The following is a 26068-nucleotide window of genomic DNA, read 5'->3' on the forward strand; positions in this document are numbered from 1 at the left end:
AATCGCCCCTGGGTGTCGTTGATGATCTATCCTGGGTCCAAAATATCAATGCAGTTACAAGGAAGACACAACAGCGGCTATATTTCATTGGGAGTTTGAGGAGATTTGGGATGTCACCAGACTCTCGCAAATTTCTACAGATGTACTGTGGAAATCATTCTGACGGGCTGCATCACCATCTGGTGTGGGTGGGGATGGGGGGGCACTGCATAGGATCGAAAGAAGCTGCAGAAAGTTGTGAACTCAGTCAGCTCCATCATGGGTACTACCCGCCCCAGCATCTCAGACATCTTTAAGAAGCGGTGCCTCAAAAGGGCAGCATCCATCATTTAAAGAACCCCATTCACCCAGGACAAGCCCTCTTCTCATTGCTACCATCAGGGTTGAGGTACAGGAGCCTGAAGGCACACATTCAACAATTCAGGAATAGCTTCTTCCCCTCTGCCATCAGATTTCTGAATGAACGCGAACCCATGAACACTACCTCACTACCTTTTTTTTCTTTCTTTGCGCTACTTTTTAACTTTTTAATAAAGAAAGATATATGAAGTGACATGAATCAAGTTAAGTACGGGGAAGTTCATGTAGAAATGTTGGGAAGAGCAGTGTATCATTTTGTTAATTCTGTGCAACTGTCGGATATCAATGGTTGTCTTTGCAGCAAGATATTCAGCAATCTCCTATTTGCAAATGATAAGGACCTTATAACAACATCTAGGTCAGCTGACAGTATATGTGGATAACAAAGAATTGTTGCTACATATAACTTGAAGACAAAGATCATGTCATTTAGGAGATCTCAGGAAAGCGGTTCGATTATAAAACATGGAAAAACCACATAGCTCCTTGAAGCTGCCTTGTCATTCAAGCAGACTTGGGCTAATCTAAACCTAACCCTCACACTCAAGTTAGCTTCGTGTTCCTTACTCCCTTTAAACAATAAATAAAATTTATTGTATGTATTGATGCGCATGCGATACACAAATTGTATGTGAATCTGAAGCAAATTGGCAATTGATCTAACCTTCTCTACTTCGCAAAGTGTGTGTAGGTTCGGCATGTCATCCAGAACTTTGACAAAGTTCTACAGATGCACAGTGGAGAGTATCCTGACTGGTTGCATCACAGCCTGGTATGGAAATACCAATTCCCAAGAACAAAAAAGCCTAGAAAAAGTGGTGGATATAGCCTCGTCCATCACTGGAAAAAGCCCTCCCCTCCAGTGGGCTGCAGTGATGTGGACTACAAATTACAACAGGAAATAGAAAAGGCTTGTCAGAAGGGCAGTGTTATGATAATTGTGGGGGATTTTAACATGCGAGTGGATTGGGAAAATCAGGTTGGCACAGGACTTCAAGAGAGAGAATTTGTAGAATGTCTGTGAGATGGCTTTTTAGAACAGCTTGTTGTTGAGCCCACTAGGGGATTGGCTGTACTGGATTGGGTATTGTGTAATGAACCGGAGGTGATTAGAGAGATTGAGGTGAAGGAACCCTTAGGAGGCAGTGATCATAACATGCTTGAGTTCACTGTGAAATTTGAAGAAGAGAAGCCGAAATCTGATGTGTCCGTATTTCAGTGGAGTAAAGGAAATTACAGTGGCATGAGAGAGGAACTGGCCAAAATTGACTGGAAAGGGACACTGGCGGGAAAGACGGCAGAGCAGCAGTGGCTGGAGTTTATGCGAGAAGTGAAGAAGGTGCAAGACAGGTATATTCCAAAAAAGAAGAAATTTTCGAATGGAAAAAGGATGCAACTGTGGTTGACAAGAGAAGTCAAAGCCAAAATTAAAGCAAAGGAGAAGGCATACGAGGAAGCAAAAATTAGTGTGAAGACAGAGGATTGGGAAGTTCTTAAAAGCTTACAAAAGGAAACTAAGAAGGTCATTAAGAGGGAAAAGATTAACTATGAAAGGAAGTAGCAAATAATATCAAAGAGGATACCAGAAGCTTTTTCAAGTATATAAAGAGTAAAAGACAGGTGAGAGTAGATATAGGACCGATGGAAAATGATGCTGGAGAAATTGTAATGGGAGATAAAGAGATGGCGGAGGAACTGAATGAGTATTTGCATCAGTCTTCCCTGAGGAAGACATCAGCAGTACACCGGACACTCAGGGTGGCAGAGAAGAGAAGTGTGCGCAGTCACAATTACGACAGAGAAGGTACTCAGGAAGCTGAATAATCTAAAGGTAGATAAATCTCCCGGACCAGATGGAATGCACCCTCGTGTTCTGAAGGAAGTAGCTGTGGAGACTGCGGAGGCATTAGCGATGATCTTTCAAAAGTCGATAGATTCTGGGATGCTTCCGGAGGACTGGAAGATTGCAAATGTCACTCCGCTATTTAAGAAGGGGGCAAGGAAGCAAAAAGGAAATTATAGACCTGTCAGCTTGACATTGGTGGTTGGGAAGTTGTTGGAGTCGATTGTCAAGGATGAGGTTACAGAGTACCTGGAGGCATATGACAAGATAGGCAGAACTCAGCATGGATTCCTTAAAGGAAAATCCTGCCTGACAAACCTATTACAATTTTTTGAGGAAATTACAAGTAGGCTAGACAAGGGAGATGCAGTGGATATCGTATATTTGGATTTTCAGAAGGCCTTTGACAAGGTGCCACACATGAGGCTACCTAACAAGATAAGAGCACATGGAATTACGGGAAAGTTACATACATGGATAGAGTGTTGGCTGATTGGCAGGAAACAGAGAGTGGGAATAAAGGGATCCTATTCTGGTTGGCTACCAGTTACCAGTGGTGTTCAACAGGGGTCCATGTTGGGGCTGCTTCTTTTTACATTGTACATCAACGATTTGAATTATGGAATAGATGGCTTTGTGGTTAAGTTTGCTGACGATACGAAGATAGGTGGAGGGGCCAGTCATGCTGAGGAAACGGAGAATCACTTGGATAGATTGGAAGAATGGGCAAAGAAGAGGCAAATGAAATACAATGTTGGAAATGAGAGGGTTAACATATGAGGAACGTTTGTCCGCTCTTGGACTGTATTCCTTAGAGTTTAGAAGAATGAGGGGAGACCTCATAGAAACATTTCGAATGTTAAAAGGCATGGACAGAGTGGATGTGGCAAAGTTGTTTCCCATGATGGAGGAGACTAGTACGAGAGAGCATGACTTAGGATTGAAGGGCGCCCATTCAGAACAGAAATGCGAAGAAATTTTTTTAGTCAGAGGGTGGTGAATCTATGGAATTTGTTGCCACGGGCAGCAGTGGAGGCCAAGTCATTGGACGTATTTAAGGCAGAGATTGATAGGTATCTGAGTAGCCAGGGAATCAAAGGTTATGGTGAGAAGGCAGGGGAGTAGAACTAAATGGGAGAATGGATCAGTTCATGATAAAATGGCAGAGCAGACTCGATGGGCCAAATGGCCGACTTCTGCTCCTTTGTCTTATGGTCTTATCTACAAGGAGCGCTGTCATAGGAAAGCATATTTGCTTCTCATTGCTGCCCTTCAGGAAGGAGGTACAGGAGCCTTAGGTTCCACACCACCAGGATCAGGAAGAGTTATTACCCTACAGCCAAGAGGCTCTTGCACCAGCGTGAATAACTTCACTCACCTCAACACTGAACTGATTCCTCAACCTACACTTTCAAGGACTCCACACCACTGTTCCCTCTAAGGTGTGTGTGTGTGTGTGTGTGTGTGTGTGTGTGTGTGTGTGTGTGTGTGTGTGTGTGTGTGTGCGCACGCGCACACGTACACATCTTTTGCTACTAGCACACACAGAATTTAATTTAAACTGTGCACAAAAGTCTGTCACCCTATACCTCATTGACATGGTAAGTATATTTCACAATCGTACACAATTACATTTCCTCTTGAGGTTTCTGATGCAGACAGTGTTGATAACATGGAGTTTGCGATGATTTGTCTGTAGATTTTAGAAATGGCTTATTTATACTGTTTTTATTGAAGAAATTATTCAGTGCACACATTGTTGTCACTGGGCAAAAATATTGCACAGCACAAGATTTTTGCGCACTCTAGTCACTCCAAATTAGAGGGAACATTGTCCAGATCCTATGTTCTCACTGTATTTCTTTATTTTCCTGTAAGCATCTGCAAGAAAATAGGTAGTATGTGGTGATATGTGTGTACTTTGATAATAAATTACTTTGACTTTTACTTTTAATGTTTTACTTTATTAAAAATGTCATAGAGATACAAGTTGTTATTGGACATCTACAATTCTGTTTATCTTTGTTCCATTCTCTCTAAACCTTGCTATGCACTCAGATTTATTTGTCCTGTCTTTCTCCCTCTCACAATGACTTAACTCCCTCCCTACCTCTGTGCTTGACTGTGCTGTGTATACAGTAAAGCCCATGCTACCAAATTCCCATCAATTCACTTGGAGACGGTTGAACTCACTCTTCATGATCGGTTGTCAAAGAGCTGGGAGGTCTTTATGTGTCAGCTTTGCTTTGAATGATGGGCCTATTTTTTGCAGTACCTTAGCTTTTTGATCTTCTGCAATTTCTGATCTAGACTGAGGCTCAGACCTCAAACACCTGACCTCCTCTGACTACCTGTGAACGTGTAACTTCCCATCCAAGGATATTCTAACGGCACCGCTCTTGAATCAATGTATCTCAAGAATTCCTTTTGTCTAGCTTGCCTAACATCTGTTCTATTTTCTCCTGTTCCAGATTTAAGTAAATGTGAACACTAGACAGAGGTGTTGTAAATTGGGGGGCCGCCTCATCAAGCACCTCCGCTCCATCTGCTAATAGCGGAACTTCCTGGTGGCTAAACATTTTAATCCCAATTCCCATTCCAACATGTTGGTCCTGGCCTCTTCTTGGTTCTCAGGGTTGAGGAGCAAAACCTTATATTCTGGGTAGCCTTCAACCTGATGGCACAAATATCGATTTTTCCTTCCAGTAAAAAAATTTCCCTCTGCCTCCTCTCTTCTTCTGTTCCCCACTATGGCCTCTTACCTCTTCTCACCTGCCTATCACCTCCCCCTACATCCTTTCCTCCTTCCCATTCCCTGTGGTCCCCTCCCTTCACCTAAGAGGTTCCTTCCTCCCTTTAACTCTTCAACCCACCTGGCTTCACCTATCACCTTCTAGCTATCCTCCCCCCCCCCCCCCACCAATCCTTTAATTCTGGCATTTCCCCTCTTCCTTTTCAGTCCGAAAGTAGGGTCTCGGCCAGAGCCCCACAACCCACCATGTCTATGCAGACGGTTCTCCCCGTCTACTCTAGCTTCACAGTCCTGGGTGTCAACATCTCAGAGGATCTTTCATGGGCCCAACACATTGCTGCAATCATGAGGAAGACAAGCTAGCGGCTCTACTTTATCAGGAGTCTGAGGAGATTTGGTATGTCACCAAAGATTCCCGCACATTTCTACAGATGTATAGTAGTTGCATCACACCCTGGTACCCAGGCGCTGATGCAGAGGATTACAAGAAACAGCACAGCGTTATAGACTCGGCTATTCCTATCATGGGCATAACCCTTCCTGCCTTTGAGGTCCTCTTCGTGAGCCGGCGCCGCAAGAAGACCATCACCACCTGGGACATGCCTGCTTCTAATTGCTACCGCCAAGGAGGAGGAACAGAAGCCTACAGACCCACACTCAACGATTCAGGAACAGCGTTTTCCCTTCCACCATTAGGTTTCTGAGTGGTCCATGAACTCATGGACACAACGTCGTTATCAGCTTTTGCATCATTTGTTTACTTTGTAGTGATTTTTTTATGCTTTAAAACACATCTTTCCCTCCCCCCGAATTTCTGCTTTCCGCAGGGATTGCTCCCTACTTGACTCCCTTGTCCATTCGTCCTTCCCCACTGACCTCCCTCCTGGCGCTTATCCTTGCAAGCGGAACAAGTGCTACACCTGCCCCTACACCTCCTCCTTCACTACCATTCAGGGCCCCCAAAAGTCCTTCCAGGTGAGGCAACACTTCACCTGTGAGTCTGTTGGGAGCACCTGCACTACATCTGCCAGAAGAAGCAGGATCTCCCAATGGCCACCCATTTTAATTCCACTTTCCATTCCCATTCCGCTATGTCAATCCATGGCCTCCTCTACTGTCGCGATGAGGCCACACTCACGCTGGAGGAACAACACCTTATATTCTGTCAAGGTGGCCTCCAACCTGATGGCATGAACATCGATTTCTCGAACTTCCAGTAATGCTCCCTCCCCTTCACAATTCCCCATCCGCCTTTCCCTCTCTCACTTTATCTCCTTACTTGCCCATCATGACCCTCTGGTGCTCCGCCCCCCTTTTCTTTCTTCCAGGGCTTTCTGTCTTCTCCTATCAGACTGCTCCTTCACCAGCCCTGTACCTCTTTCACCAATCAACTGCCTAGCTCTTTACTTCATCCCTCCCCAACCCGGTTTCACCTGTCACCTTGTGTTTCTCTCTCCCCTCCCCCACCTTTTAAGTCTACTCATCTTTTTCTCTCCAGTCCTGCCGAAGGGTTTTGGCCCGAAACGTCGACTGTACTTTGCTCCATAGATGCTGCCTGGCCTGTTGAGCTCCTCCAGCGTTTTGTGTGTTGTTTGCATTTCCAGCATCTGCAGAATTTCTCTTGTTTTAATCAAATTTCATGATATATGTCAGTGATAATAGAAGAATGGGGGGTGACCTCATTGAAACCTATTGAATGGTGAAAGGTCTTGATGGAGTGGATGTGGAGAGGATGTTTCCTATGGCGGGGGTCACAGCCACAGAATAAAGGGGCATCCATTTAGAACAGAGATGAGGAGGAATTTCTTTAGTCAGAGAGTGGTGAATCTGTGGAATTCTTTGCCATAGGCAGCTGTGGAGGCCAAGTCTTTAAGGCAGGGGTTGATAGATTCTTGATTGATCAGAACATGAGGGGATATAGCAGGAGACTAAGGCTGAGAGAAAAAATGGATCAGCCATGATGAAATGGCAGAGCAGACTCAATGGGCCAAATGGCCTAATTCTGCTCCTCTATTTTATAGCCCTATGTTATAAAATAGTGTTTCCATGCACCATTGATATTTTTGTGAACGATTTATTACATTTGTCCAAGTGGAGCTGCATGGTAGCATAGCAGTTAGTGTAACGTTTTGCAGCATAAGCGATCAAGGTTCAATTCCCACTGCTGCCCGCATGGAATTTGTGTGTTCTCCCCGTTTACTCCCACTTTCCAAAGACGTACAGGTTGGTAACATGTAGTCAGTGCCACGTTGGCAGTGGAAGCATGGTAACATTTGCGGGCTGACATCTTTGGGCTGCGTTGGTCGTTGACAAAAATGACACATTTCAGTGTATGTTACGATGTACATGTGATAAATAAAGCTAATCTCTCTCATCTCTCTTCCTCTACAGTTAGTATCTTTGTAAAGGATCTATTATGTTTATCCACAAAAGGGACATTGGTGGCTGAAGGAAACAACAAAGGTTGTTTCCATGACGTCCCTGAGAACTTCACTTGCAATGTAATACTATGGAAGTTCACCCACTATTGTAACAAATTAACGGACAGCAGGACTCTAAAAACTGTATCGAGATAATGAGAAGATAATCTATTTTTAGCGATGCTGGTTGTGAGATTAAATATAGGGTCAGGACACTAGGGAGAACTCCCCTGTTCTTCATCAGAACAGTGCCGCAGGAGGGCAGACGGCTCTTTGGAACAGGTTAGCATCCCTGGCAAGGCTCCCACCGCTGGGATTGATCACTTGTCTTCGGATGCACATGGGCCCTCTGCCAGAGATTTCCAGAATGTTATGCTTTTATTCCAGATTGCCGATTCCCCCCCCCCCCATTATTAGTCTGTCTGCTGTCTGAAACCAACTCTAATTCACCTTCATTTCTGATTTGCTTTTGCGTGTAACATCAAAGCTGCAGCCACTTGTCAGTGAAGTAGATGTAAATTCATGAGCAGTGGGGAGTGCTCGGAAAACCTGAAGACGCAGACACATATAAAATTACTCTGAGTTGTCAAGGCTCTTTATATGACTTCACCAATACAAAGATTACATTTCTCTGACAGTTCTCACGCTGTGGCTAATCAAGCTAGTGAAAAGCTAATTTGTTTCAGAGGTTAACTCTCCCATATGTCTAATACTCATAGAGCCAACCATCTAATATAGTACTGCATTGCCTAAGTCATTGTAGTCATTTCATTCACCCAATAATTCCAGCAATTGTAGCCACACAGAATTTATTTTCTCGGGATCATATGCTACTCAACACAGCAGACAACCGTCGGTGTGATTGTGGCCTTCAAAAGAGCCCATTACTGAGAAAACACACACTGACTTACCGTACACACCTGCATACACATTCGCTTTCTTCACACCTGTTGCCCCTTGCAAGTGTGTTAACAAACTCTATACACTTAGTACCAAACAAGAGAAAATCTGCAGATACTGGAAATCCAAGCAACACACACAAAATGCTGGAGGAACTCAGAAGGTCAGGCTGCATCTATGGAGAAGAGTAAACAGTTAACATTTCGGGCCGCGACACTTCATCAGGACACAGCGGCCAATTTATTAGGTACACCAGTACAGCTGCTCATTATTGCTAATATCTAACTAGCCAATCATACGCCAGCAACCCAATGCATAAAAGCATGCTGACATGGTCAAGAGGTTCAATTGTTGTTTAGACCAATCATCAGAATAAGGGAAGAAATGTGAGCTCAGTGACTTTGACTGTGGAATAATTTTTGGTGCCTAATGGTGTGATTTGAGTATCACAGAAATTGCTCATCTCCTGGGATCTTCACACACAACAGACTCTAGAGTTTACAGAGAGCCGTGTGAAAAAAAGACATCCAGTGAGTGGCAGTTCTGTGGGTGAAAATGCCTTGTTAATGAGAAAGGTCAGAGGAAAATGGCCAGATTGGTTCAAGCTGACAGGACGGTGACAATAATTCACAGGCTACAACAGTGGTGTGCACAAGAGCATCCCTGAACATGCAACACATCGAACCTTGAAGTGGACGGGCTACAGCAGCAGAAGATGACAAGCATACACTCAGTGAATAATTTATTAGGTACAGGAGGCAGTGAGTGTACACGGAGTGTAGTCCATGAACATTCAGCTTTCAACCATCTTGTCTGGGCATTTTAACTTCCCTTGTCTGTCACTGTTCCACCACACGTAATGGCCATACCTTAGTGCAGATATTGCAAATAGTTTTTACACTTAAGGTGCACTGGGACATTAATAAAGCTCTCTCATGCCATATCCATCACAAAATTGTCTAACGTAATTCTATTGCCCTTTCCTCGTAACCTTTAATATTTCTTCTCTCCCTCATATACTTTGTCTAATTTTTCCTTAAATCTTGAGACTGAATTGTCTACAGAAGAAACGCAGGCGCACACGACACAGAAGGCCCATCATATGTGCGTTGTCTCTTTGAAATACCCAACCATTTATTCTCGATTTCCTGCCCTTTCTCTGCGACCTTTCAGCTTTTTCATCTTAACAACTTTTATATATTTTTGCTTCCAGCAGCTTCTGGTAGGTCACTCCATGCTCTGACAACCCTCATGAAATAAAATACCTCTGACCTTTTTAATATTCCTCCTTGCACTGGGCTGCACCAGCACAGATGGTATCAATGGCCGCCCTTTATTACCCAGAGAAGGTAAGAACACACCAAGGCTGGACTGAGTAAGCCACAGGAGATAGGCATCTGTGAACCACCTGTGTCCCTGCATTTAGAATAAATGCTCCTGCTCTAATGCAAAAAAATTAGCTCTGGATACAAATTGAGTTCCATGGCTGGCTTGTGCATTCTTCTGCTGAATCTAAATTTATGAGACCCACATTCAAAGGTTCAAAGTCAAAGATTCAAAGCAGATTTATTATTGAAGTATGTATGCAGTATACAACCCTGAAATTTGTCTTCCCACAGAATGTTTTCGGGCTGATTCTAATAATGAAACCATTCATTCCACCTTCCTTTATGCTTCAAGTAATGTTGGTCCATGATTTCCTCTTCTGCCACAATGAGGTCAAACTCAGGTTGGAGGAGCAACACCTCATGTTCCATCTGGATAGCCTCCAACCTGATGGTATAAACATTGGTTTCTCCAACTTTGAGTTATTTCTCACTGCTCCCCTGCTCTCCTTTTCCATTCCCTGTTCTGGCTTCCCTCTTACCCTTCTCTTCTCCCTACCTATCCATCACCTCACTCTGGTGGCCCTCCTTCTTCCCTTTCATAGAAAATAGAAAACATAGAAAATAGGTGCAGGAGTAGGCCATTCGGCCCTTCGAGCCTGCACCGCCATTCAGTATGATCATGGTTGACCATCCAACTCAGAACCCTGTACCAGCCTTCTCTCCATACCCCCTGATCCCTTTAGCCACAAGGGCCATATCTAACTCCCTCTTAAATATAGCCAATGAACTGGCCTCAACTGTTTCCTGTGGCACAGAATTCCACAGATTCACCACTCTCTGTGTGAAGAAGTTTTTCCTCATCTCGGTCCTAAAAGGCTTCCCCTTTATCCTTAAACTGTGACCCCTCGTTCTGGACTTCCCCAACATTGGGAACAATCTTCCTGCATCTAGCCTGTCCAATCCCTTTAGAATTTTATACGTTTCAATCAGATCCCCCCTCAATCTTCTAAATTCCAGCGAGTATAAGCCTAGTTGATCCAGTCTTTCATCATATGAAAGTCCTGCCATTCCAGGAATCAATCTGGTGAACCTTCTTTGTACTCCCTCTATGGCAAGAATGTCTTTCCTCAGATTAGGGGACCAAAACTGCACACAATACTCCAGGTGTGGTCTCACCAAGGCCTTGTACAACTGCAGTGGTACCTCCCTGCTCCTGTACTCGAGTCCTCTTGCTATGAATGCCAGCATACCATTCGCCTTTTTCACTGCCTGCTGTACCTGCATGCCCACTTTCAATGACTGGTGTATAATGACACCCAGGTCCCGTTGCACCTCCCCTTTTCCTAATCAGCCACTATTCAGATAATAATCTGTTTTCCTGTTCTTGCCACCAAATTGGATAACCTCACACTTATCCACATTAAATTGCATCTGCCATGAATTTGCCCACTTATCTAACCTATCCAAGTCACCCTGCATCCTCTTAGCATCCTCCTCACAGCTAACACTGCCGCCCAGCTTCGTGTCATCCGCAAACTTGGAGATGCTGCATTTAATTCCCTCATCCAAGTTATTAATATATATTGTAAACAACTGGGGTCTCAGCACTGAACCTTGCGGTACCCCACTAGTCACTGCCTGCCATTCTGAAAAGGTCCCGTTTATTCCCACTCTTTGCTTCCTGTCTGCTAACCAATTCTCTATCCACATCAATACCATACCCCCAATACCGTGTGCTTTAAGTTTGCACACTAATCTCCTGTGTGGGACCTTGTCAAAAGCCTTTTGAAAATCCAAATATACCACATCCACTGGTTCTCCCCTATCCACTCTACTACTGACATCCTCAAAAAATTCTGAGATTCGTCAGACATGATTTTCCTTTCACAAATCCATGCTGACTTTGTCTGATGATTTCACCACTTTCCAAATGTGCTGTTATCACATCTTTGATAACTGACTCCAGCATTTTCCCCACCACTGATGTTAGGCTAACTGGTCTATAATTCCCCGGTTTCTCTCTCCCTCCTTTTTTAAAAAGCGGGGTTACATTAGCCACCCTCCAATCCTCAGGAACTAATCCAGAATCTAAAGAGTTTTGAAAGATTATCACTAATGCATCCACTGTTTCTTGGGCTACTTCCTTAAGCACTCTGGGATGCAGACCATCTGGCCCTGGGGATTTATCTGCCTTTAATCCCTTCAATTTACCTAACACCACTTCCCTACTAACATGTATTTCCCTCAGTTCCTCCATCTCATTAGACCCTCGGTCCCATGGTTCACTCTCTTCTCCTATCACATTCCTTCTTCTTCAGCCTTTTACCTCTTCCATCTGTTACCTCCCAGCTTCTCACTTCACCCCTCCCCCACCCACTCACATTCCCCCTCACCTAGTCTAACCTATCACCTGCAAGCCTGTACTCCTTCCCTCCCCCCACCTCGTCATTCTGTCTTCCTCCCCCCTTCTTCTCCAGAAGGGTCTCGGCCCAAAATTTTGACTGTTTATTTCCCTCTATAGGTGCTGCCTGACCTGTTGAGTTCTTCCAGTGTTTTGTGTTTGGATTTCCAGCATGTGCAGAATCTATTGTGTTTATGTAATGTGGGAAGGCTATTCGGTCATCTGGTCTCGGCTGACCTTGGAAAGATCTGTTCACTTCGTCTTTCACTAGTCTACCATTGTTCTTACCCTAACATCCTGCTGCAGGTGAAGATTAAAGGAAGTACAAGAAGTATTAGAGAGGGCTCGAGGAGAAGGCTTTTTTTTCTGGAGAGAACAGTGGAGGTGTGGAACTTCTGGCTCAAAAGATTACTGGGGTAAGAATCTTCTTCTGATCTACAAAGTCCCTGCATGCCTGCTTGTTATGCCTCTATATTTGGTGATCATTACTGAGGCGCTGTAACCTTCAAGGAGGCTGTGGAAGGGTAAAGGACGGTCTAGAAATTACAGTACTGTGCAAAAGTCTTAGGCACACGTAAAAAATAATTTTGTAAAGTGAAGATGCTTTCAAAAATAACGAAATGAAAAGCTTCTAAATATCAAAAATTTACTACTACTCTACTCTTAAAACCATAAGACCTATGAGCAGAATTAGGCCTAAGTATACTGTTGTGCAGTTTTATAAGAAAATCGTCTGATAGGTTGTTCCAAGCATCTTGGAGAACTTGCCACAGTTCTTCTGCAGACTTTGGCTGTCTTGCTTGCTTCTGTCTCCAGGTAATCCCAGACAGCCTCAGTGATGTTGAGATCAGGGCTCTGTGGAGGCCATACCATCTCAAACCATATAAAAAATTTAGGGTGCCTAAGACTTACATTTCTGAATTGGAGGCAAGGTGAAATTCACTACCATAAAACAGGAACAAAAATCAAACTGCTGGAGGAATTCAAATGCAAACAACAGGAATTCTGCAGATGCTGGAAATTCAAGCAACACACATCAAAGTTGCTGGTGAACGCAGCAGGCCAGGCAGCATCTCTAGGAAGAGGTGCAGTCGACGTTTCAGGCCGAGACCCTTCGTCAGGACTAACTGAAGGAAGAGTGAGTAAGGGATTTGAAAGTTGGAGGGGCAGGGGGAGATCCAAAATGATAGGAGAAGACAGCCCTATCATTTTGGATCTCCCCCTCCCCCTCCAACTTTCAAATCCCTTACTCACTCTTCCTTCAGTTAGTCTTGACGAAGGGTCTCGGCCTGAAACGTCGACTGTACCTCTTCCTACAGATGCTGCCTGGCCTGCTGCGTTCACCAGCAACTTTGATGTGTGTTGCTTAAAAAAAAACAACTTGGGAAGATAAAGAGGGTCACAAAAATCCCAAATCAATTTTATAATTATATTAAGGGCAAGAGAGTAACTAAGGAAAGAGCAGGCCGCATGAGGCGTCCAAATAGCAATCTGTGCACAGAGCCAGAGGATGTGTGTGAGTGAATACTTCTCATCAGATTCAGAGAGAGGAACAACGTTGTTGTCTGGGGGTTCAGGGAGGGAAAATGGGGAGATTCTGGAACATAATATTATCAACAAGGGAGCATGAGATGTATTAGTAAGCTTAAAGGTAGGTTAGTCCTCAGGTCTGATGGGAGATATTCCAGGCCTATTGGGGTAAGGAGCCCTGGGGCCTGACAGAAATTTTCTAAGAATAATTAATTTATCTTTGCTGGCCACGTACAAAAGTGTCAGATGACAGGAGGAAAGTATGTTCAGTCAAAAGGGCAGCAGGGATAAGGTAGTAATTGCGGGCTTGTGCATCTAATGTCAGTGATAGGAAGTTAAATGCATTTTATTTCTTTGTTTATTTATTATTTGCTTGTTTCTGTAAAGATACAGCATGGTAACAGGCCCTTCCGGCCCAGCGAGCCCACAACTGCCAATTATAGCCATGCGATCCATTAACCTTGTGTGTTTAGAACGTGGGAGGAAACCCACGAGGTCACGGGGAGAACGTACAAATGCCTTACAGACGGTGGCAGGAATTGAAGCCGGAACACTGGTGCGGTAATAGCGTTATGTTGACTCCTACGCTACTTCGCCACCTATAACTGAGCGCTGTTGGTGCTGCTCTCATCTGGGCAAATGCGCAGTATCCCAGCATGCTTCTGCCTTGTGCTCTAGAGGGGAGTCTAATGTCAGTGGCAGGGAAATCTGAGGAACGGGATTACTCTACATTTGGAAAGTCAGGGATTAATCCAAGTCGGTTTTGTTGAGGGGAGATCCTGTTTGACCAATTAGATTCAGACGATGTGGGCCTAAGTAAGGTTTCTGACAAGATCGCGCAAGGGAAATCTATCCAAAAGGTTAGAGTCCATGGGATGCAAGGTGTGGCAAAACTGGATAAAACTGGGCTGAAGGTGGGTGACAGAGGGTGAATGAATAAATAAATAAGACTGAGAACATGAGAATAAAAGGAGTCTGAAGGAAGTCAGCAAATGGGAATGGATGAGAGTCACAAGTGAAGGCAGAGACCCCAGAGGGTTGGTGGAGGTCACAGTGACTGAGAGAGCTGAGATCAGGGAGGAATGGAAATACGAGGATGAGTATTTTAATGTAAGGGGATTGCAGGACCTGAAGCCTGTCACGTCAGTGTGCATATGGGTGATGAGGCAGAGTACAGGCAACAGGGTTTTCAGTCAAGATATGAGAGACAGCAGATGCTGGAATCAGGAACAAGGCACAATCTGCTGGAGGATCTCAGCAGGTCAAGCAGTGTCTGCGAGAACATTTCAAGCCAAAATATTGCGAATTTATTTCCTCCCACAAATGCAGCTTGAGTGACAGCTTGCCCAGTGTAGACAGGAAATACTGCATGACGACTCAGGCTGCACATTTTTTTCAATCTTTTTTAAAACTTCTGTTGGTCATGGGCTGTTGAAGGGTGAGCAGAGACAGGCCGCACCAGAGCCACCCCTGCCCCTGTCAACTCTGCAGGGTGGCAGATCAAGTGAGTGTAGGCCTGCAGCTGGGTCGAACCATATACCACCTCATTCCAATGGGAATAGATTCATGTAACATGTGTTACATTTAATTTGCTAAATAAATTATTAAATGGGCCTGAAGGCAAAACTCAAAATTGGCTGCTTCAGTCTAGGTGATTGAATTCTTGACCAAATTGAACGCTTCCCTGGAAGAAGCAGCTGCGTGCCAATTGCGAATCACACTTACTGACAACCTGAGGCATTTCTGGGCCGTGCACGCCTCCCAAATGCAACATCAATTGGAACCAAGACACTAGTATGCCTGTTGCAACTAATATATGAAAAGTTATTTTTAGAAAATTTATATCTATCACAACCGCCGGATAATCAAAAGTCTGTTTTTTTTAGTGAGGTCATGTCAGTACAAAAGGCAGTCAATCAGAACAAACAAAGGACCGTCAGACTGAAGTAAAATATTTGAACAGATCACCTACTTGTGCATTAGTTTTATACTGGCTGTGTCAATGGACTAATCCCCTACAAACTCCTGTAATGAATGCCGCAGTACATCAATCTGAGCAAGCAGACAGGGCCTCATCAAAAAGACCATATCAGTAGCGCTACAGTTACGGCCTCAATTGTAAGGTTGACGTTCAGGTCCCACACCACCAGGTTCAGGAACAGTTATTACCCTATAACCATCAGGCTCCTGAACTGACTTGGATAACTTCACTCACTGATTCCACAACTATAGACTTATTTTCAAGAGCTCTACAATTCATGTAGAGGAGCCTGAAGGCACATACTCAACGATTCAGGAATAGCTTCTTTCCCTTCGCCATCAGATTTCTGAATGGACATTGAACCCATGAACACTACCTTACTACATTTTTTACTTTTATTTTTACACTGCATATTTGATTTAACTATTTAATATACTTATATATACTTAGTGTAATTCAGTTTTTTCTCTATGATTATGTACTATACTGTACTGCTGCCACAAAGACAACAATTTTCACAACATATGTTGGTGATACTAAATCTGATTCTGATGTTTTCAGTATTTATTTATCTATTTATTTATGTATGTATGTATGCATGCATGCATGCGTGTATTTATTTATTAATTTTTGTATTTTCACAGTTTGCCTTCATTTGCACATTGACTGTTTGTCAGTATTTGTCCGTGTACAATCTTTCATTAATTCTGATGTATTTCTTTATTCTACTGTGAATGCCTGCAATAAAATGAATCTCAGGATAGTACATGGTGACGTGTACAGTGGATTCTGGTTAATTGGGACACAGCAGGACAGTACATTTTACGCAGCTGCCCCAATTAGGCAGTTTCATGGAAATAGTTAAAAAGATATAAAAAAGACAAACTTGAGTAATAAACTATGTACTTAAGTAAAATACAGAGCAAATTAGAATGCTACTAATACTACTACAATACTATAAAACTGCATATTAGTTCCTAATACTTAGCGACTGAGGAATTCATCCACATGGTGTCCTTTTGACTGTAAATGAACAAAATCATGGAGAAGAAGATGGCGACGCGACAGCAGCGCGCGCGGCCTCTCCGGTGATGAATATCTGTTATCTGTCAAGTAGGGGACCGTGCACAATTCTGATTTGATGGAGACAGATGTGAGAGTATGGAACATCTGGAAAACTTCTGAAATGCCCACTTCACTGCCGCTGCTACTATGTGGTAACCAGAATCTCTGGAGCAGAAGGCCCCAAAATCCTCGACTTTGCGTGTTTCAGTGGCTGGGGGGAGGTCGAAGGCGCTCGGCAGAGGATGGCGCTCAGGAGGCTGTATTGGAAGGGCTGGTCGGAGGCTCGAAGTTTTCAGACGGATGGACTCAGTGTCGGCTGTGGTTGGCTGCTTCCAAGGCATCGGCAAGTTGACGGTGCCTGGAGGTTTATAGCAGGGAGTTTCTCCCTTTTGCCACCTGCTATCGGGGACTCGGGAGTCGATCGACTCGGGGACTTTTGAGACTTTTTTTACCATGGCCAGGGTCTGTTCTTTATCAAATTATGGTGTTGTTTTGCACTGCTGTAACTATATGTCATAATTATGTGGTTCTGTCAGTGTTAGTCTTTGGTTTGTCCTGTTTTCTGTGATATCACTCCGGAAGAACATTGTATCATTTCTTAATGCACATATGCATTTCTAAATAACAATAAAAGAGGACTGAGTGTTCTCATAATCTAAAAAAAAATAATAAATCAGCACAGACAGCTTGTGTAGATAATGGGAGTGCCTTCATACAATGCAGTCGATGATTGCATCCTACAAATCTTCACTTTCATTGTAACATTCAAGATGATTGTTGATGCTTTTAAATTCTTCATAGGTTCTAACTTATTGATGTAGTGAAATTGTTTCATTTTCACTCCCAGCCATTTTTGGCAAATCCAAGCCTGAATGCTTGAAACTGTAGTGAGCAAAATAATTCTGAATTGTCTGCTGCTTAATACTCACAAACTATCAGTGACAAAAATCACATCAATTTGAGCAAGTGGGATGAACAATGAAGTGGGATTTGCTCCTGTGTAAATTTATAATCAATGTACATGTTACCATATACCACCTTGAGGTTCATTTTCTTGCAGCCATTTATAGAAGCAAAAAGTAATGAAATAGAATTCCCCAAAAAAATACATAAACAGACAAACAACCAATGTGTGTGTAAAAGAAGACAAACTATGCAAGTAAAAAATAATACTGAGAACATGAGTTGTAAAAAGTCCTTGAAAGTGAGGCTGTAGATAGTGGAATCAGTTCAGAGTTGTGGTGAGTGAAGTTATCCATACTGGTTCAAGAACCTGACGGTTGTTGGGTAATAACTGTTCCTGTACCTCCTGCCCGATAGCAGTAGTGAGAAGAGAGGCATGGCCTGAATGGTGAGGATCTCTGATGATGAATGCTGTTTCCTTGCATCAGCACTCCATGTAAATGTACTCGATGGTGGGGAGGGTTTTGTCTGTGATCATCTGGGCTTTATCCACCACTTTCCATCGCCCTTTCTGTACACCCTATCCTTGTTATATGCGTCTTCAGACTGTGCGGATTCACAGTCATGCGAGGAACCTATTTCTACCAACGTCTCATTATATGCGTCCAAAATTCACAGTTATGCGAGGAGCACTGCCTTCCTGCCAATACAAGTCACGTGCACACGCTTCACAGTCTCACTGTAGAGATGAGAAGCACCGCTTTCCCGCCAATACAAGTCAGGTGCACGCGCCTCACGGTCTCGCTCCCGCCAGTCTCGCATTGGTTTTGGCAAGGTATGGATGCGCGATCTTAAACCTTTGTTGGTTTTACCTATGGTGCAGTGAATTTGCCCTTGAAATATTTAATTATGCCTCCTAAGCATCCGATGTCATGTCTTGGGCCGTCAGCTGAGCGGCAGAGAACCGCTTTAACACTTGAAAAAAAGTTGGAAATTATAAACAGCGCGGCATCAGCTGAAGGTAACACAGTTCTGGGACGCTACTGTCCGGAACAGAATCTTGCCTTTAAAGTTCTTTTGTTGCTTGACAACGCGCCAGCCCATGCTAAACATTTGGACAGCATTCATCCTAACATAACAGTGCGTTTCCCGCCGCCTAACGCAACATCGCTGATTCAACCACTTGACCGGTGTGATCCACATTCAAGGCATGCGTATTTTTTTACGGCGAACTATCTCTCAGATGCTGCAAGCAACAGGTGATTTGGAAAATCCCGGGAGTTTACCAATGGTGAGGGAATGGTGGAAGTCGGAACACTTGGCACAAATGGCGATGGACATGGACCCAAGTTTAGAACGGAGTTGGCATTTCAGTCATTCCCTGCCGTCACCCCTTCTTCCCTGCAAGCAAATTTATGCTGAAAAACAAAATGCTGCCAAGCAAACAACCCTCACCACTTTATGCAAATCGCAGTAATCTTTCTGCTGCCGACAGTTCTAAGAGTTCTGTGAGTCTTCCTTCACCCCTTGCTGTGCTTGATATTATCCTGACGACCACAACCATCCACCTCATCAGTGTAAAGCTGCCCGACACCACAACAACCACTCATCTCCCGGAGTGAACACACCTGCCACTGTTGGTGAGTACTGTACACCCTCGGATGTTAACTTTCTGTGATTTATTACATTGAATAATACCTTAAATTGATGAAATATAATACAAATGTTGTCTTGTAGTACTGCTTTTGTGTCGTATTGGTATAAAAATGTGAATAAGTTACAGATAAAACATATTTAGGAAGCCCTCTGGAACGCATCCCTATTTTCTCCAATTAAATAATTATTCGCATTATGCAATTTCACATTATGCGTCAACTTCGAGGAACGTATCCCTCGCATATAACGAGGATAGGGTGTACCTGGACATCGGTGTTTCCTTACCAGACAGGATAATCACCATTGTGCATTGATAGAAGTTTGTCAAAGGTGTCGGAGTGAGTGTTACCAATAGAACCAAGCACTTAAGTTGGGGCCAGAAATATGATGGGTGAATACAGTTGTCAATGGTTTGCTAACAAGATCACCAAATGAGGCCCACCACATTGTCCATTTTAGGGGATCAAAACATACAGTACAAAAACCAGCTGTTCGACACAACAGTTTCTTGCCAGTGTTCATACTCCATACAAGCCCATGTCTATTTCTCACTGCTCTCTCCTTCCCTAACTGCACCTCTGCTTCTTGCCTGAAACACTCCCTGAGGTGAAGAACTTCACTAAATTCACTTATCCCAGAAGAGGAACTAGATGGATTCATATCTATGACCCCAGAAACAACGTGCCAGCATTCTTGAGGAAGGCATACTTGATATTAGAATAGATTACTGTGAGACAGGCTGAAGAACATACAACACAGAACATCACAACACTGTCCAGGCCTTTCGGCCCACAACACTGTGCTGACCTTTGAACCTACTCCAACATCAATCTGGCCCTTCCCGCCTGTAAAGCCCTCCAATTTTTTATCACCCATATATCCATCTAAGAGTTTCTTAAATGCCCCTAATGTATCTGCCTCTACCACCACCCTGCAGGGCATTCCATGCACCCACCACACTGTGTGAAAAAAAAACCTCTAATATCCCCTACAATCACCTTAAAAATATGCCCCCTTGTATTAGCCATTTCTGCCCTGGACAAGTCTCTGGCTGTCCACTCTATCTATGCTTCTTATCACCTCTCATCCTCTTTCACTGAAAAGAGAAAAGCCCTAGCTTGCACAACCTTTCCTCATAAGACATGCTCCCTAATCCAGAGAGGGTGCAGAGGAGAGGGTCCAGAGAGGGTGCAGAGGAGAGGGTGCAGAGGAGAGGGTCCAGAGAGGGTCCAGAGGAGAGGGTGCAGAGGAGAGGGTCCAGAGAGGGTCCAGAGAGGGTGCAGAGGAGATTCACCAGGATGCTGCATCCTGGTGAATCTCCTCTGCACCCTCTCTGAAGCTTCCACATCCTCACCATAATGAGCTGATGAGAACTAATATTTCTTGCATTCGCAATTAATGTGGGTAGATTTTTTTTAAACTGAGGACAGAAACTGGGGAGGAAGAGGGAGAGGAGGGGATTGTTTCGGAAAAATTCTGACTGACTCATTCAAAATACAAGATGCCAAACTAAGCAAGAAAGTCTGCACAAAATAATAACTCGCTCAGACTCCATAGGAAATGTCTTAGCCTGGTGAGCTCATTTACACCTGGGACCATACTCCGCAAAGTGATAGAAACTGGAACCAGGCAAGTTATACTGACCGAGGCAGCTGTGGCCATAATGAACCATGAAGTCAGCTCCAAGTGCCCTGGCTGTGAAGTCATCCACGCAGCATGCTCCATACGTGACGTCACCCATTATCAGTGTGTCAGCTCCCGTGAACCTAGAAAACAAACCCAAGCATCACTGACCATCTCTGAACATCCACATACACTTTTAGCAGCATAGGGGGTTTCAAATGCCCTGACTTATGGAAATATGATTTACCACTAAACTTCCCAGACAACTTTAAAGAATTTTTCAGGCGTAATTGGGTTCCGCAGGCTCACTGGGCAGGAAGAGCCTATTACTGTGCTGTATCTCTAAACAAAATAAATAAAATTTTCAAGTTAATAATAACATTTCACAGTATTTATTAATGAGTGGAGATGTATTTACTATCCTCTTTCATATAATCCAGCCCAATGAGCCACCCAGTTTCACCCAACTGACGAATTAACCTACTAATCCATACATCGTTTGTAATATGGGAAGAAAGCAAAGTTCCCAGAGGAAACGTACTACAATCGACCTTCACTAATCCGACTATCTGTAATCCGGTTCCTTCGATAATCCGGCACTGATTATGTTTAATGTGATCCTTCTGTAATTCGGCATTTTCACTAATCCGGCACTCCTCAGGTCCCAATGGTGCTGGATTAGTGAAGGTCGACCTGTACTTGTATCATGAGGGGAATGTGCAAACTCCTTACAGACAGTTGGGCAGGCGCATGGTTTGTAAAGGTTTAGAAGTTTATGGACCAAACTTCAGCAAATAGGACTAGCTTAGAAGGGCATTTTGGTGGTAGAAACTAGTTGGGCCGGAGGGGCTGTTTCCATGTTGTTGAATTTTGTGACTCTCTGAACTATATGTGGCAAGACTTGGCAATGATGCTGAGATGTGTTGGGACACATCATCAGTGATATAACCTGGGATCAATGGGTGTTTTGGGTCTTTCTGCATCAGACACTCTCACCCAGGTGACCCAGCAACGGTTAATCAGGCCTTGGCTTGCGTCTCAGCAGCGCTTGTCCACAGGTCATACCTCTTGATCCATAGCCATCTGAAGCCTTGCTCAGTACCTGTGACGATCCTGACGGCTCTTTTCTTTGCAGCACCAGTAATGCAATGAGAGAGTAGGTTCTGCACAGTGAGCAGCCATCAAAACCTCTACAGCACACCCCTACATGCTCACATTGTGCGCTCCACCCCTGTCTCTGGCACTGTTCTACCAGCTCCTGGTATTTGGCTTTCTTACGCTCAAATGCTTCCTCAATCCAGTCTTCCCAAGGAACTGTCAGTTCTACCATGATCACCTGCAGCAATAACTTTCTCCAATAAAATCAATCACTGCCAGTTATGCTGCTAGCATTTAGAGCAGCAATGAAGGTCCTTCATCTCTGCCTGTCAAAACATTACGCACAGATATAGAAGGATTCTTCATTGCTATTTCTGTATCAATTTTTTCTGACCAGTCAGTATTGTTGGCCTTGAGCTGAACCCTCGAACCTGGAGAACTGGTGGACCAGTCTCAGTCTGGCCTCTACCCTTTGACCTGATTGGCATGGGTGACCCTGCATAAAGCCCTGACTCCAGCCAACATAGCTCTCCGGGTCATTGAGTCATGCAAGCCTCAAAACCCTATGACAAAGTTGTGGTCCTCTTGGAGGTTCTTCAGTGAAAGACTCCAAGAACCTACCCATGATTTTCAATGACATTAACATTGTATCATTTCTTAATGCATGCATTACTAAATGACAATAAAAGAGGACTGCATGTCCTCGTAATCTAATCTAATCTAATCTAATTAACTAGTCCCCCAGTATAAATGTACTTGGTTCACCACAAATGAGAGACTTAAGTAGCCCCCGCCACATAAATACCATGTCCACAAAAGCAGGTTTCTACCCTTTCAAGATTTTGTCCTGAATTTGATTGAAGGAGAATGACAGTGTCACCCTGAATGATTCAATTCTTACTTGAATAAAGAAAGGGAAAAAAAATTACAATCTATATTTACACAGGTTGGAGAACATGATCCTTGTTATGCTAATGAGGTCATGCCAAATATGCTGAGTGTGATTTACATATGGAAATCATGCTAATTAGAAGAAGGACTTTGTCCTGAATTTAAACACTGTGAGCTGCATTGATTTCCTGTGTTTGTAGAAGCACAGAGTGAGGAGCACATTGTTTATTATGGGCATCTTCACTCTGCGTTCCTGTCAAACCGGCTTCAGGTAAGTTCAGACTGAAACCTTCTCTACTCTAAAAATATGTTTCAGTCGCAGCCTGTGTGCAGCAGTGCCTAGATATCAATGTCCACAATATTCAGTAGAACACCAGTAACAACAAGAGAACAAGACTAAAACAGCAAAACAAACCTCTCTCCCACCTTCCCAGCCAATCTACCTCCTCGCACACACACAGACAGGCCTCAGCCTGGGGATGGGCCACCTCCAGGCCTCCTGTCCTTGGCCCTGGACTCTCAGACACCCAGACATCAGACCTCCAACCTCCAGGTACCAGCCCAGACTCACAAATTCGACATTTAGGCCTCTACCTCCAGATTTGCCAGCACTGGATATCGACCATTCCGATTTTCTACCTCTGGATTCACTGACTTTGGTCTTTGACATTTTGGGCTTTCTATACTTGCCAAACTCTGGACTTCAACCTTCGGCTTTGCCCTCTGGACCGCTGAGCTCTGGTTATCGACCTCAGGACTCGCCAAACTTGGATCTGACCTTCAGGCCTCGATCCCAAGACTTGCTGATGATGGGTTTGACCTTTGGAGCCTTGATTGACCCAACCTCTGGGATTGCTGATCTTAGATCGTGGAGGAACATGTGGGCTTGGTGGTCCAGTGGCTGGTAAGAAAAGGTGGCAAGTCCTCAGGAGCACACTGACTTCTGCCAATTCATCTCTGAAGGGCTCAATAGCTTTCAACAGTTGAGGAAGAGGCTGCTTCTTCTTGCAAATTCTGTGAGCTCAGTAAGGGGTTTAAAATGTCTCTAACGCACTGTGACACTTTAAAACTATTAAAATCGCTTTAAATAATTCAAAAATACCTATGCAAATTATTAAAACAGTGATAAATAATTAAACCTTTGAAACAAAGGAAAATATACTCAGTGGCCACTTTATTAGGTACACCTGCTCGTTAATGCAAATATCGAATCAACTAATCATGTTGCAGCAACTCAAAGCATAAAAGCATGCAGACATGGTCAAGAGGTTCAGTTGTTGTTCATCAGAATGGGGAAGAAATGTGACCTTGGCTGCGGAATAATTGTTGGTGCCAGATGCGGTGGTTTGAGTACCTTAGTAAGTGGTGATCTCCTGAGGTTTTCACGCACTTTAAGGTTTGCAGAGAATGGTGCAAAAAACAAAGAACACCCAGTGGGTGGCAGCTCTGTGGGTGCAAATGACAGAGGTCAGAGGACAATGGTCAGACTGGTTCAAGCTGACGGGAAGGCGACAGTAACTCAGATAACCACGTTACAACAGTGGTGCGCAGAAGAGCATCTCCGAACACACAACACGTTGAACCTTGAAGCGGATAAGTTACAGCAGCAGATGACCATGAACATACGCTGAGCAGCCATTTTATTAGGTAAAGGAGGTGTCTCATGAAGTGGCCAGAGTGAAGTACCATACATACTCGTCCAGGCACCATTTCGGGAATTATTATTTCACTGAATAGGGATTCATACAACAGGACCGGCCTGAGTCCCAGTTCGACAGGCCTCTGCCACAACACAGAGTGGAATAACACATGCTTTGACACTTGCCCCTCAGCTTGCTGTGGACTTGATAAGGAGCCGTGTAGTTCTGGGCTATAGCAGTGACCATTTGAGCTCCTACCACGTTTGGCTTATGAGATTCTCAACCTCAAAACAAATCTTGGTTTCCTATCCTACCACTAAAATGGACAACTGCACATTTCTCTAAGTGAACACAAGGGGGCATTATTTTAAGGTGATTGGAGGAAAGTATAGAGGGCATGTCAGAGGTAGGTTATTTACACAGAGAGTGGTAGGTGCTTGGAATGCGCTGCTAGGGGTGGTGGTACAGGCAGATACATTAGGGCCAGTTAAGAGAGTCTATGTACATGGATGATAGAAAAATGGAGGTCACAGGACAATTTACAATAACCAATTAAGCTACAATGGGTATGTCTTTAGACTGTGGAGGAAACCGGAGCACCTGGAGGAAACCCATGCGGTCATGGGGAGAACATACAAACTGCTTACAGACAATGGCAGGAATTGAATCTGGGTCACTGATACTATAAAGCCTTGTGCTAACCACTATGCTACCGTGAAGGGTGTCAGCCTGAAATGTTGATTCTTTATTCCTCTCCATACATGCTGCCTGACTTGCTGAGTTCCTCCAGTGTTTTATGAGAGTTACTTTGGATTTTCAGCACCTGCAGAATCTCTTGTGTTTACATTGGCTTTAGAGTAGGTCAAAAGGACAGCATGACAATGTGGGCCGAAAGGCCTGTACTGTGTTGTGATGTTCTATGTTCCCGCACATTATGCTCCATCTGTCATCTATGCTCCTTGCCGACTTCACGTGCCCATTCATCTTTCCTTTAATCTTTCTACTCATTTTCCTATTGTTCTATTAGGAAAAAGCTTCCAAACTTTCCAGCTCTGATCCTGGAATATCTTCAACTTTAATTGCTTTCCCACAGGTGAACATGCCTTCAACTACCAAAGCTCTAGAAATTCTTCCTCAACCTCTTGGCTTCCCTCTACTTCTTTAAGCCAGTCCTTGAAAAACCTTTTGCTTTGATCAAGATCTCAGTCATTCCAATAGTTCGCTTTGAGGATCAGTGATAAATTTTACTTGATAACGCTGTTGTGAGGTGCCTTGGGATTTGCCACACTTTAAAAGCACTTTATTATCACAAGTGGCTATTGTTTTTTGGCACTAGTCGAGCTCAGATCTAATATCTCAGAAACCTCTGACCCTCAGCCCCAATTCTGAGGGCATTGGAACTGTGTCAGATTAATGTGTAAAGTTGGGATAGAGCTCCACATGAATTAATTGTATGGTTGAACAAATATGAGGTGCTAAGTGGTCTCTGTCCATACAACAGATCAAAATGGAGTTTATGTTCTATGTTCATTGTGGGTGCCTAGTACTGTGCCTTTCAACACAAAGACACAACTCAGAATCTCATAAGACTCACTTGGTCTATTTTCAGACTCTGATACATTCAGTACTTCAGTCCGTTTAGGATGCCTATCAGGCCTTCATTTCAATGTAAATGTT

General features: G+C 43.8%; 1 protein-coding gene across 1 annotated transcript in view; it reads right to left on the bottom strand.

Annotated features, from left to right (window-relative positions):
• Nucleotides 1–26068, bottom strand: part of dph1 (diphthamide biosynthesis 1) — an 814404-nt gene that overhangs the window by 433161 nt on the left and 355175 nt on the right. The window contains exon 4 of the mRNA XM_072243260.1: nt 20784–20905. Coding sequence (XP_072099361.1) covers nt 20784–20905 — 122 coding nt within the window. The remainder of the gene's footprint in view (nt 1–20783; nt 20906–26068) is intronic.

This window comes from Mobula birostris, chromosome 25 (assembly GCF_030028105.1).
Source record: "Mobula birostris isolate sMobBir1 chromosome 25, sMobBir1.hap1, whole genome shotgun sequence".
NCBI classification, from domain to species: Eukaryota; Metazoa; Chordata; class Chondrichthyes; order Myliobatiformes; family Myliobatidae; genus Mobula; species Mobula birostris.